Raw genomic sequence first — 15,114 nt, 5'->3', positions numbered from 1 at the left:
TTTTCAATGCATTCGTAATTTAGTTTATAGGTATATTTAGCCGTTTTCTGTGGGAATATATGTCTGAACCATATGTTAAGAGCAATGTAGAAAAAAAAAACAAACAAAAAAAAACGTTAGCGTTGTACAGCATTTAAGCTAGCGGACCTTTGCTATGTAAGTTAGCCAATTGTTCTTTTGTTGTACATAGATCCTTATTTATTTTTTATCCAGTTTGAGGCTGAGCTAAGGTATTTTAATTTTTCATGTTCTTTATCCGAGTACTCGATTATTCGAACTAACTAGTTTATCAATTAATCGACTACTAAAATAATCGATAGCTGCAGCACTATCGCAGTCAGTTACGTTTCCAGTTAAATCTTCGGTTTTCAGTGTCCACATGATGGCACCACAAACGCAGAATTCGCACTTCTTCACTTTCCCCGTTGTTTTTAAGAACCCTGGTTTAAATGTGCGTGTGCGTGTGGATGATAGGCCAAACCTTAGAAAAATATCTTCTTTTTGCCAAATACCCATGGCCTGGGTCACCGCTTCGTGTGGCTATTCGATTCCGAACACACGTGGTGTCCAGGTGAATTTAATTGCAAATAACGTGCTGTTTTCCTCATAAGCGGATTTTAAGGGAGGGGGCCTGGTGGCCGAAAAGTGTCATTGCATGAAAATTACTTTCCTATACATATAAAAGTTGTAAAGCAATAAAACTGCAACAAAAATGAATGAAATGAACAAAATACATTTTTATAATGGGTCAAAATTATTTTTCGAACAGATCATGTGAATAGCACCTTAGACGGTCATTTGCTTTACATATAATTAAAAAAAAAAAAATTAGGGTAGGGCAATTTTATTTTTCAAATAATTTTTTTCTTTGATTGAAAATATTTTTTTTGACTGAAGCAACTTTTTGGGGGATTGAATGATTTAGACACAAATGTCCTACCCACAATATGGCCCAAACACAAAAAGGATTGCTCCAATCAAAGTATCAAAGTTTTCAATGAAAAATTAAGTGTTCAAATGCAAATTTTTCAATTTCAAATATTTTTTCGCATTCAAAAAGGTTTTGTATGATTTAATTATTTTTTTTTGATTGAAGTGATTTTTCTTTTTGAAAATATTTTTTCTGAAGCAATTTCTTTTTTGATTGAATAATAAAGACAAAAACATCCTTGCCAAAATGTGGCCCAAACACAAATCAACTTTATTTCAATCAAAAAAGTTGCTTCAATCAAAAAAAAAAAAAAAAAAAAAAAAAAAAAAAAAAAAATCAATCAAACAATAGCTTTCACATGCATTATTTTGAGTTTCAAATTTATTTTTGCATTTTTTTGATGGCAACAACTTTTTTTTTTAATTGAAGCAATTTTTTTGATTGAATAATAAAGACACAAGTCTACCTCCATATGGCTCCGCCCAGGGGATACAATTTTTGACTGGGGTAACTACATTGACACGACACCGGCGGGCGTACCATATTCAATGGATGACGATCTTGGCTAAAAGTATTGCCTAAGCAACCTGATTTAGAATTCCCCTCAGGAATGATCGTAAACAAAAAACACTCATTGTCAGTGTATTATTATAAATATTCTTGTAAGTTAATTTTATTGCTGACACTGCGTTTTGGGGTCATCAACATATTGTGCCCCTCCTGCCCCAAAAGTCAAACTCCGCCTATGTTTTTCCTGCTGAGTGTGTATTATCATGAAAATGGTCATATCCTTGTAGACTCTACAGTTATGTGCTCGTCTTTCATGACCATTCGAGGTTGTTGGAAACCTTTTATTTATTTATTCATGGACTCAAATTTTTGAAGTTTATCGACGAAAACATTTTGTGAATTGTCGACCAAAACTAAACGAAATTTGATAACTAGACGAAGACGAACACATTTTCAAATGACTTAGATATGACTAAGACTAGGGGTGTGACAAAATATCGAAATGGTGATATATCGGGATACTTTGTATCCCAAAAGGTTATCGGTATGCTCCTGCCAAGAATCGAGATATCGTTTTAAAAAGGTGTCAATGTCTAAAAATAAATAAATAAATCAAAAGGACCCAACTAGTTGCAACCAAAATCTTCCACCATAATAGTGACTCAGTTAACTCTAAGGCTGCATTGGCGGTGCTCGACGCCCAATCCATTTAGACTGGGAACGTTCGTTCATTCGAAACCCGAGCATTAACAGTCATTCTGTCCGATTTTCAGGGCATTTACATGCCACTTGCTGTTCATTTTAGAGCATTTACAGGTAATTTTCAGTTGAGTTTGAGTCACTGCATATTCGTTTGGCCCGATTCCCAGGTCACTACCTGTTTTGTAACACAAAATAAACAAGAAATGACCCATAAAATACCCCAAATTAAACAGGAAGTGACTGAAAATCAACAGGTAAATGACTGCTGCAACTGACGGCCATAGACGTTCAATCCGTTTGAAGTGGGAGGGTTGGCAGCGAATCCAGTTCAAATGGATTGGACGTCTACTAGTGATAAACTCATTCCAATTCACAGCAGAAGCTTGTTTTTCTGTTTATTAGTTGTGTGGAGAATATCCTAGAATGATTTCCTGACCAATATATCGATAATCGTTGCATCGCCATATCATCAGATCATCGTTATCGTGAGCTTTGGACCGCAAATCGTATCGTATCGTGAGGTACCAAGAGGTTCCCACTCCTAACTAAAACTAATAAATATTTTCGTCTAAAAAAACATAAGATGAAAATTAAAACTGCTGCCAAAAACAACACTGCTACAAAGCATCAGAAACTATCCAATTGTGGGAACAATTCAAATTTTTGTTCTGTCTTCATGTTCGGTACTGCTTAAATTTCACCATTATTATTGCAAGTACAATGTTCACAGGCACCGTTTCCCCATTCTCCGCTAACTAGCAATTAGCATTTGTTTGATATTTTTTCCGAGGGAGTCTCCCAGCAGGAAGCAGCTCAAACGTGACCCAGTTCTGTCAGCGCTCTTGCTTCGTTTTCATCACAATCTCGACGTGCCGTGCTAAATGTGACGCGACACCGAGAAAGAACAACATGTTTAACCGCTGACCTCAACTGCCTCATTAAAAAACAATAGGTTTTTTTTTTTGCCTTGATATGACACCGACTGCAACCCTACTACAGTGGGGCAAATAAGTATTTAGTCAACCACCAAAAATTCTCCTACTTGAAAAGATTAGAGAGGCTTGTAATTGTCAACATGGGTAAACCTCAACCATGAGAGACAGAATGTGGAAAAAAAAAAACAGAAAATCACATCGTTTGATTTTTAAAGAATTTATTTCCAAATTAGAGTGGAAAATAAGTATTTGGTCACCTACAAACAAGCAAGATTTCTGGCTGTTTAAGAGGTCTAACGTCTTCTAACGAGGTCTAAATCTCACCCTGTGGCGTCGAATTGATACAAGAACGGTGAGCAAAAATCCCAGAACCACACGGGGGGACCTAGATGACCTACAGAGAGCTGGGACCACAGTAACAAAGGCTACTATCAGTAACACAATGCGCCGCCAGGGACTCAAATCCTGCATTGCCAGCGGTGTCCCCCTGCTGAAGAAAGTACACGTCCAGGCCCGTATGTGGTTCGCTAGAGAGCATTTGGATGATCCAGAAGAGGACTGGGAGAATGTGTTATGGTCAGATAAACCCAAAATAGAACTGTTTGGTAAAAACACAGGTTCTCGTGTGGCCCAGATCGATCGGATTTAAACCACATACGAAAGTGACCCAGATCGGATTCGAAATGATCCACTTCTATGAGACTTGACCGCCAAGTTAATGCTTCACTCGAGTCGGAAAAACACGAAAAAATCGGATTTGTGCATTAAGACCTGCAGTATGAACCTAGCCTTAGGGTTGCAGCAGCATCCAGGCCCAGGCCTCAGGGGAGCCCAGTTTGCGGCCGTAAAAGGGGCGTAGTTGGGGTCAAACAGAATACAGTGGTACCTCTACTTAAGAGCGTCTCTACATACAGATTTTTTAGGTTAAGACACACCTCAATAGGAAAATATTGCCTCTTGTTAAGAATGAAATTTGGGGATAAAAAAGGCGAAATACAGTATTGCTGGTATTCACAGCTCCCAGAGTTGACTGAATGTAACTTATAGTTGCTCTACAATTGGCTATTGCCGAGCATTCCTGGCAACCAATTGGCAAAGAGGGACCTCTACTGTATGGGTATGTGTATCCCACCATTCTCTTTATTCGCCCTTCGTATTTCGACAGCTTTACATGAGTGTATTAAATCTGATTGTTTGCTCTATTGTTAGTTTTTTTTACATTATGCACAACTCAGCTTTTATGTTTATTGTGCAATAATCTAATTGTAACATATACTATTTTTTTTTTACACGTTTTGATGCATTTTTGTTAGGGGTCTAACAGTACACAAAAATCTCGGTTCGGTACGTACCTCGGTTTTGAGGTCACGGTTCGGTTCATTTTCAGTACAGTAAGAAAACAAAATGCAAAATATAAATGTGCCAGTTGTTTATTACACACTTTTTTGCTTTCAACAATAGGAACATTAGCCCATACAAAGCTAGAATTCTCTCAAAAAGTAGCGGGTACTTAAAAGATAATAATCCAACTAGGGCTGTCCCAAACGACTAATTTTCTCCCGATTAGTCAGCCGACTATTTTTACGATTAGTCGACTAATCTAATAATTTAAAAAAAAAAAAAAAATTTGTTTTTGTTTCCTAATTTAGCAATGAAATTTTTGTTGACGCTTATCAATTCACAAAAAACATATTGGAACACTTAAATTATTTATTAAAGTACAAATAAACACATAAATAATAATAAATCACAAATAAAAAATTAGTTCAAATGCTGATAGAATTTACTAGTGTAGCATCCCTGATTGAAAAGGTGGTCTCTTAAACTGATGGTTTACAACTTTTATTCCATCCTTGATGTAATCACACTGTAAGAGCTATGGTGCACACAAATAAAACAACACAATTAGAAATTAACAAAAACTTTTCACCTTTTTCCTTTTAAACCTTATTTATATATCAGTGAATTGCCTTTACCTTAATTTATTACCTTATCATTGACAATCTCTCCCTTGAGTGCAATCACTGTATATACTGTATATATTTATGACCTTTTAACCTTATACAATTTTCTATACCATAAAATAAACCATAACATGAAATAAACCTTTCAGTTAGCATTAAGGACAATACTAATAGCACTATGGGCCCATTGTCAATGAAACGTTATTATTCAGTAAGGCGACAGCACCCTCTGGTGTACAAAAAAAAAAAGAAAAAAAAAAAAGAAAAAAAATACAAACGGTGACGGCGCTTGAGGTGTTTATTCACGGCTGACGTGCAGCCAAGCTTGGCATTTAACAGACAGGACAGAAGAGTGTACCCTCCGTTGTTTCTTTGAAATAAGTCAATGTTTTGGACACTCTGGTGCGCTTTTTTTGGGTTTGTGCCGCTTTCCCCGCTTGCATACAGAGCATCCGACATTCTGAACTTTCCACGCATGTATTTTTTTTTAACCCTTCATTAACCGTCGACGGGATGTTGTGCTCGTCGACGGATTTACGTCATCGATGACGTCGACTATGTCGACTAGTCGGGACAGCTCTAAATCCAACAACAATTTGCCTTTCAGACCCCGCGTATTGGTCAGCTTTCTTTCTGAAAGAAAGAAAAAAGAAGTCCTGTGCTAAAGAGAAAAGCAATCCCAATGACAAAGATTTTAAAATGTATTTTACAAATGAAATGCCTCAATGAATCTTTTTTTTTTTCTTCTTATGAACGGTTTTCAAAAGGTTTATTGGTGGATTTTTTCAAGTTAAAGCGCCACCCAGAAATGAATAAATTTAATTGTGTAAGCAGGATCTGTGTAATATTGTTATTACTTAATTACAGGTGTTTAAGCTCATTCAAATTTATTTTATTTAAATGGGCTATTATTTATTTTATTATATGTTTGTATTTTACAAATGTGATGTAGCATTCACTTATATTGTATATTTTATGTTGTATAACTTTAGTTCCTATGTGAATATTAGTTCCTACTAGTTTTGTGGTGGTAGGAGGGTTTTGTATTAAACATGGGGCTGTGTTGGTTATTATTATAGCAGAGAAGACAGCAGTAGATCAACAAAGGCAAGTCAACTGTGCCCCGATGTACCACTCAAGAGATCTGATGGACTCAAAAATTGGGTTACGATTGCATATTAGTTTGAAAATCGACAGGTGTGCATTGGCTGATTGACTTTAATGACCACATTTCACTGTGTTCTGGCGGCGGCCACGTTGTCGCGCCGTTGACGATTCTGGGTTATATACTGTCCTACTGTGTCGGTCCTCATTATAGTATAGTACAGCAGACAGAGTAAATATAGTCTACACAAAGAAACTGTAACCCGATCGACTCACAGCCTCGAAAAGGGTTACATTACGTCAGAAACTCGTTCGGTACGACTCCGTTCCGAGCAGAGCACCCGGTACCGAAACGGTTCAATACAAATACATGTACCGTTACACCCTTAATTTTTATGCATTATAAAAAATATACCGTATTGGCCCGAATATAAGACGGCCCTGATTATAAGACGACCCCCTCTTTTTCAAGACTCAAGTTTGAAAAAAGACTTTTTGAACGTCAAACTAATTTTTATACAGAAAGTAATCAGTACATCTGAAACAAATGATTATAACAATATATTTGCGAGAAAAAGCATGTTATTTTGCCTCATTCAAATCTTAATATCTGAACATTTAAATATGTAAACTAAAGTGCAATCACATTCGTAAATGAATGGCTTCTGGATTTTGAAATGTAAATAAACCAATCTATTGTGATCAAACAACAAAATTGCAATAACTGCATTAATCATCAAAGTGAGGTCTAACTGTAACTGTAGTCTTGAAACAAATCTGAATAAGGAAAAACATTGCAATAAAATAATGCAAACTGGTTAAACTTGAGAGTAGCTGAGATCTGTCATGACAGAACATTACTCAAGTTCAGCATTCGCTTCAATGATATCTGGCGCCATCGAGCATCGTGAATGGGTATAATGTCTAGACCCCAAATAGAAGGCGACTCCCACTTTCTCAGCCTTATTTCAATGCAAAAACACCGTCTTATATTCGGGCCAATATGGTATATCTGAATTTTGGGGGGCTTGGAACAGATTAGGGTATTTACATAAAAAACGTGTCTGTACTTAAGGAATTTTCAAGTTAAGAAACTAAGGGGCAGTTTACATGGCGACTCTGCGACACACGCAATGACTGAGTAGCGGACTGGCCTTGCGTGCATATGGTGTTGGCAAAGACAGATTCTGAATCCTACCTCCAAAGTGGAAGAATCCGATTGTGGGGGATTGAGGGGGGCTTCCTCGGCATGCATATCAAAGGCTCCCGCGACGCGAGACCGCAACGATAACATCAGCACTCGTACACGTCACAGTGGGCGTGCGCAGCGGTGCTACTAAATATTAAAACAGCAAATATGGCGGAATGTCGGCTTTGATTTACTGTTTTAATTAGGGATGTCCCGATCCAGGTTTTTGCAGTTCCGATCCGATACCGATATTGTTTTGCACTTCCGATCCGATACCGATATTGGCCGATACCGATACCGGCCTATCTGAGCATGTGTTAAAGTTTAAAGTTATTTAGCCTCCTTACTTAGTTGTCAGACTCATGTTGAAAAGGGTTTTAGTACTCTTGATAACAACTACCCAGCTGAATTAGGTGAGTTTGAATAACACACAACGGTTGGTAACAAAAAACTGACCTGTTTATTCAGTGACAAACACAAAACATTATAAATAACAAACAGAAATGGCATAGTCAGTCAGTAAAACGTGCAAATAATATTGTAAAATGTCCTAAAAAAGTAAAACACACAAACAACCTCAGTGGAAAATCCCACAAACCCCCCAAGCTATTACATGCTTTTAATGTTTCGTGCATTAGTTACAATATTTGTATAAAAAGCCTCTCAGGTTTTAATAAACAACTATTTCAGTATCAAGTTAACATTTTAAAACAGTAAATAAAATACTCAAGTCCCCATTCTGTATCAGCAGCTTTAAACTACATTCATTTAATTTTGCGAATCAACTGTTAAAGTTGTTAAAATTGCTCCCGTTATTCCATAATGTCCCTTCTGTCTACTTTCGACATGTGAAAGTTTTAAGACTGTTTTGAAGATAAATTCAAGTCAAGATTTTGCCGATTTAGGAGTATTTTAGATAAAAAGTTAATTAGGTTCGCTTGGAAGGTTCACAACAGCCTACTAGGGAAGTCTCCTGCTTTAAGATGGCGGCTGTTTACTAACGCATCTGGTTTTCCATACTTCAATGTTGCCAACGCCGTCGAGTCTGTCATTTTGCATCTAGCTCTATATACATATGATATCTATTATCTACAGTAAAACGATGGTAACGTAGTTTGTAGCGGCTGTCAGCAGCAATCAGGTATTCTTGTGTTTTTTTATCCAGCGGCATGAGTTGAGCTAAAGCCGTGAGTTGAGCACTGGCATTACCTGGGTCTATGACAAGCATGATGTTTACTCTCGGGACGCAATGCGGTCCGTTTCTCATTGTGTCCCGAAGACCGCGCTGTGTATTAGTTCCGCTTTACTTAACATATTTCAATAATCGGAATTTGGATGTTGGTGAATCGTTCTCGAATCTTCCATGGCCGAATCGCTCAAGGTTGTAATGAGGGCTGGGCATGTTGTACCGTGGTTCTAAGTGTTGGATGGTGCGTCTTTACTCATGAGAGATAATGGCTCGTCATCCAGAATGAATTCTTCGGCAATGACTCTTTGACAAATTGCTATTCCCTGGGCTTTGGGACTGTCGAGTGCCAGTTTGTCACGCATAGCAAAAGTTTCTGCCAGTGTTAGTTGCGTTGGACCTTTCTTTTTGTCTTCGTTTTCTTAACATACTCCTCATATTGTTTGTGGTGGTATTTCGCTAAATGCTTGATTAGGTTGGTTGTATTAAAACTTCTTACAGCTTTACCACCATGCTTGACTTTATTGTGGCATATGTTGCACTCTGCCTCTTCGTCTTTGTCGTCCTTTAAGGTGAAATGATTCCACAAAGCTGACATTTTTACCGATAAAGTCTATCGGTAAATTGGGAGAAGGTAATGTAGTGTGTTGAAGGTGTGCCGTAAAATGCGGACCGGGTTTTAGGGAAACCGAAGCAAAAACTGGAATGGATTATGTAAATCTGTGCGCTAGAAAAGGACCGGACTTTCGAAAAAAACTGGATCGGAAGTCTGGATCGGAATTTTTCCGTGTCGGCTGATCCGATACCGATGCGCATTTTTTTGCCCATATCGGTGTCCAATGCGATCCAAATATCGGATCGGGACATCTCTAGTTTTAATAATATTTTTGAATTAAATATGTTGAATGTTTCTATTTTTGTGCCTTTTTGAACAGAAAAGAAAGAAAAACGCCATTGCTTCGAGTGGGCGGGCATATTTTTTTCTGGGCTGAGGGAGCTTGGTGGGGTCAAAGTGCATCATTCGCTGTCGCCCTGTAAATCTGCACTGCCCCCAAGGGCCTGGCATGAATACTACATCGTTTTCATGCGGAATTGCGACATTGTTCAAATGGAGACATAAATGCACATTAGAAATTTTTCGTATTCTCGGAGAGTCACCGTGTAAACAGCCCCTAATTCCCGAACCAATTTATTTCGTAAGTAGAGGTGCCTAATGATGCGTGGAGCTATAATATAGTGTTTTAAGTGATAAAATATAACCGCCTTCCCCCGGAGGCCCAGATTGCGGCTGTAAAAGGGGCGTGGTTCGGCGAGGGGTGGGTCAAACAGAAACAGATGATGCGCAAAGCTGGAATATAGTGTTTAGATGTTCAAATATTACTAATTAAGCCCCACGCCCCTTCCTCGACTGGTTGTTGCCTGCAGAAATGTTTTCACTAGCACTACCCCCGCCCCACATATCAGATGATCTTCTTGGGCCCGTGAATTATCATCCCCTAGAATCCCTAACTCACAGGACATTCACCTCCGGAGGGTGGGGTAGGCTTTATACTTATCGCACCTGGACCCTGTTCACATTTGTTCTGCCACTGAAATAACTAGTAGGACCGGCTATAATTGCTCATCTTTGCTCAATGAATGTCAATTCTCCCTCTCCCAGTCAAAATAGATTGGAGTTTAGCACCATCAAAGACAGCCATTTAGTCAAAATTGTCGTCTACAAGCCCCGAAGTCCATGCATTCTATTACAAAAAAACAAATACACATTCATGATAAACAGTGTTATCACAGATTACTTGAAAAAGTAATTTAATTACTGATTATGCCTCAAAAAAGTAATCTAGTTACTTTACTGATTACTTCATTATCAAAGTAACAAAGTTACTTTAAAAGTAATCTATCAGTTACTTTTAACCCATTTTTCTCCCTTTGCCGCCTCAACATAAGAATGACAACAGAAAAATGTCGTCACATGTAATTGACTTTCTGATGATTGAATTTAAAGGGGAATATCAGAATTTCGCGCTAGCTTAGCCACTCTGGAGCCCTGAAATTAAGAAATATCTGACAAACTGCTTGGAATTTGTTGATGTTGAAATCAACTCCACCGACCAATTAAACCCCGCTAACTCTAAGATTAAGCCTAATGTTAAAACTTTTGAATTTCGGGTTATGGTTAACAGCATATCAGCGCCACTGTAAAACAATGCAAACTGACGACACAATAATTAACAACACACATGTGGATTGTACAGTGCAATAAACACAAAGGTGGTGGCGGGCGCGGATGCGCGTGCAGCCGTGCACATTAACAACCCGGAAGTACTCCTCTCAACACACACGCGGTCAATTTGGCCACAAAACGTGGCGGCAACTAAGCACTTTACACTCAGTCGGACTTACAACACATCCCACAGATGCTAAACAAACACATCACCTCACGGCATGAATGTGCAACACGCATATGATTTAAACAAACCTTGCCAACTTGGAGCGATGACTGCCCGTCGTTGCTACGGCAAAGCTACGAAGCGGCCGCGCATGTAGGGGGTCCAACCTTTTGCTGATACCCTCCAGAATGAAGGAAAAATACTCACCTCCATTCCTGGATATCCACAGATCAACATTCCCTCGCAACGTGTCAATACTCGGCGCGAATGTCCACCCGCCTCAGTCCCACAACACGTGACGCGAGACCAAAACAGGAAATAGCTAAGAGGTTGTCATGGAAACACGTACCGGGAACCTTTTATTTTAGCATTTTCTATTCAAAATGCTCTTCGTACAGGACTACAATATTCTTCATTCTACATACATTATGAGGCAATGAAAAAATAACGCAAAGATCAGAAATCAGATTACTGGTGTAGAAAAATGAACGCGTTAGATAACTCGTTACTGAAAAAAGTAATCAAATTACAGTAACGTGTTACTAACTAACACGTTACTGACAACACTGATGATAAAGTATGACATCTCGGTCGTTCACACTCACCAATTTCATCCTGGATCTCCTCAGCCACATAAGGAACCTTGTAAAGCAGAGACAAACTTTGGTTCATCCTCTCCTCAATCACACGTAGGTGGGTCATCACCTGACAAGTAAGAAAAACGACAGGAAGTCTAATATGAGACATGCACATATTGTGACAGTGAGTCTAACATGCAAATTAACGCCACTTCTGAATCACTTCACAACATCCTAAACCTGTCAGCTTTAATCAGCATCACAAGTTTAGGACAGCATGACCAGCAGATGGCAATAGTGAAGCGACTATTCTACTCAAGCCTGAGTGCTGCAGTATTGGACAACTGCAGTAGAGAGACATCTGTTTCCAGTGTTTTGAAAGCCTAACCCTGTCTTCAAACCCTAACCCTAGCCTGATCCTGTTTTGAAAACCAGGTGCAACTTTAATCCTTGTATGAAGTCATACTTTAAAACCCGAATTCTGACTTTAGATTTTTCATTTAGTAGTTTGTTCAGAAACAATCATTTTGAGGTACAGTATTTTTCATACAATAATTTGCAGTTTTTTCTTAGATTGGCCTTATATTCCATGGTGACTTGATGTGAAAACATTAAAGAGATGACCTGGCTATAATAACATGTTGGGTCCTATCTAGAGGTGCACGATAATTATCATTATCGGTCTGATATTAGGAATTATGACGTCATCCCAATAAATCCAATAACAATATATATTATCGGGCCTATTAATATTAATTTTGGCACGATGTCGGTGGATTGGGATGTGTGCGTTTGTTTCTACTCGTGTTTGCCAGTATGCAAAGTTTTGTCACTGTTCTAGATACTGGTGCGCGATAATTATTGGTCCGATAATTATCGGTCTGATAATAGGAATTATGACGTCATCTCGATAAATTAAATAACATTTATAATAGGACCGATAATATGTACTGTTCTGGCTTTGCAGTTTACACAATAGTATGGGAAATCAGTTGACCATTTGCGGGGCATTGCTGCCACCTGCTGGTCAGAATAATTCAATGCACCTATTTTTTGTTACAGTAGTTTGGTTCAATCACTTACACATTGCGGTGTCTAGCGGTAGCATTGACAGTCGTGAATGCTTTCTGTTACGTTTCCGCCTCGGAAATATATGTAAGTATTTTATGTTTACCATTTCATATGGATGTGCAAAATATGTTTACTTTTGTGGTGAAGGGTCATATGTACAGAACTTCATAAGTTGTGTTATGGAAGCCAGCCAATGCTTTAGTAGCTCAAGCTAGTGTGCTATGCTATACATATAATAGTTGTGTATATAAGTGGATTGTGCAGTTTGTTGGATATTGAGTATCAAAAATGTTTATTTTTCTGTTGTACTTTCACAATATTAAGACGAGTGTCTTCCCATAAAAGCAAGAAAAGACCAAGCCTTGTGGTTTATGGAAGTGCATTCATTCTTAGCTGGCAGTCGGGCAGTGCAGAAGTGAAACGCACTGTTTTGTTCATGTCATTATGAAAAATCTGATGAGATCAAAGGCAAATCTATGTTGAATCCACCACTATTTTTTTATTTGTTTATTTTTTAAACCTCCAGGTGTTCATTTAAAAAAAATATATATTTATTATCGGTTATCGATATCGGTATCGGTTTCTAAAAATGGATATCGTGCACCCTTAGTCCTATCTCGTGGCACTCTTGAGGCAGTAAGGGTAAATTTGCACTTTAATAGTATAAGGAGAAGAACAGGTTTACACTCACTCCAACAAACAGTAACAAATAGTGACTGACTATTTACTCAAATGTCATGCACAGTCACTGTGTCATAACGAAACTGAAAACATCCGATAACAACAAACTAAATAGCTTAACTAGCAAGTAATGAAACAACTGGAACAGTAACTGAAGAAATAATTAGCAGAGAACATGAACATTATTTACATCCCGAGTTGAGAGCAGGTGGCAGCTGAGGTTGACAGTCTCCCAAAACGGAGCAGTGATGGCCAAATGAAGCTTCTTGAAACAATGAAGCTTTGCTGCCAATTGCATACCTGTCAAGTTGTACGGTCTCGGTGTAATTTGCACAAGTGAGCACTGATTTTTAAATGTGTATGCCGTACGTTCAAAAACTGTACGTTTTTTGTGCATTACTTTTTTTTCTCCATTCGGATTTTGTCACCGTTTCGGCAACGAGACAATGTTCGTTACTATGCGTTACGTTGTTTGAATGACGCGAGAAAAGTCAGAGGCACGGAGAGAGAAGAGTGTTTGTTGTGACGCTGTAGCAAACAAAATGCTAGGCGGCTCCAATATTTCCTGACTGTAGCCGACAGCCTACAATATACGACTAGATATCACATGCATATAGAACCACATGCGAAATGACAGACTCGGCGGCGCTAGTAAACAGCCGCCATTTTAAAGCATTTGACTTCTCAGAAAGGGTCTGTTGTAGTGAACCTTCTGAGCTAACCTAAGTAAATTTTTATCTAAAATACTCCTAAATCGGCAAAATCCAGGACTTGAATCTATCTTTAAATGATGAAACAGTTTTAAAACGTTCACATGTTGAAAGTAGACAGAAGGGAACTAATGCAAAAACGGGAGCAATTTTAACAACTTTAACAGTTGATTCACAACATTAAATGACAAACATAGCAAAGGTTACTATGTTATATATGTATATATTTATGTTGTTGTTGATTTTTTTTGGGGGGGGGGGGGTGAAGAAAAAACATGAAAGGTAACACCAGTTACTTTACCAACTAACTAATTACTCTTACATTCAGGTAACTGAATTACTGACTCAATAACTTAAGGGGAGAAGTAATTTGTAACTGTCATTAATTACTTTTTAAACATAAGATTAACAACACTGGTCAAAAAGATGAAGTCTGCAGAATGAAAAGTGATGAAAGCGGAGATTTTATTCTGCCAATTTGTTGCCAAACACAATTTTCCCGTAACTATTGCTGATCACCTCTCAGAATTAGCAAAAGTAATGTTCCCTGACTCAAAGATTGCATCGGTAAGTTAATTTTATCAATTGACCTTTTTAATGTATAATTGGACACACTAACGAACTACCTTCAAGTCCAACTGAATTGCGAGCTGCAGTGCAGCCATCAAAAGACATGATAGGATTTGCCAAAAGTGCTACATACAATTATAACATAAGTCACTTAAATTTTAGTAATCATTATGTAGCTGAAGATATTGTTCTTTGACTGCACCAGGTTATATGTTTAAAGCTTCATGGTGGATCCTTTTTGGTGTATACAGTGTGATGATGATGCTGCCAAATAAAGTGTTACCGTTAATATATTTTGGTGTAAATGTCCCATAACACAGAGAGGACAGCTGTGGCGTATAGTCCAGTGTGGCTTATCTATGAACAAATGCCGTTTTCGTGTCAAATTTGGCGGGTGGCGGCTTACTGTCAGGTGGGCCAAATACACAAAACAGACAAAAGTCCTGTTCGTTCAAATAAAGAAATGTGCTGCTGATAGACATTTTTTTTTCTTGTGGGCAAAGCGCTGATATAAATTGTGTCAATGACTCATTTATTTTCTTTAACCAAACTAATCAACAAAATCGAATAAGAAGAAGACTGGAATGAGTCAG

The 15,114-nt window shown here is 38.1% G+C and overlaps 1 protein-coding gene across 4 annotated transcripts in view; it reads right to left on the bottom strand.

Moving 5' to 3' along the window:
• LOC130911225 (amyloid beta precursor like protein 2-like) overlaps positions 1-15,114 on the bottom strand; it is a 189,358-nt gene that overhangs the window by 19,894 nt on the left and 154,350 nt on the right. For all 4 annotated transcript variants that reach the window (XM_057829052.1, XM_057829054.1, XM_057829055.1 and 1 more), the window contains exon 12: positions 11,517-11,616. In XM_057829052.1, the coding sequence (XP_057685035.1) occupies positions 11,517-11,616 (100 nt within the window). The remainder of the gene's footprint in view (positions 1-11,516; positions 11,617-15,114) is intronic.

Source organism: Corythoichthys intestinalis, unplaced genomic scaffold, assembly GCF_030265065.1.
Source record: "Corythoichthys intestinalis isolate RoL2023-P3 unplaced genomic scaffold, ASM3026506v1 HiC_scaffold_23, whole genome shotgun sequence".
NCBI classification, from domain to species: domain Eukaryota; kingdom Metazoa; phylum Chordata; class Actinopteri; order Syngnathiformes; family Syngnathidae; genus Corythoichthys; species Corythoichthys intestinalis.
Note: the sequence above shows the minus strand (reverse complement) of the source record. Positions and strands in the feature narration are given on the sequence as shown.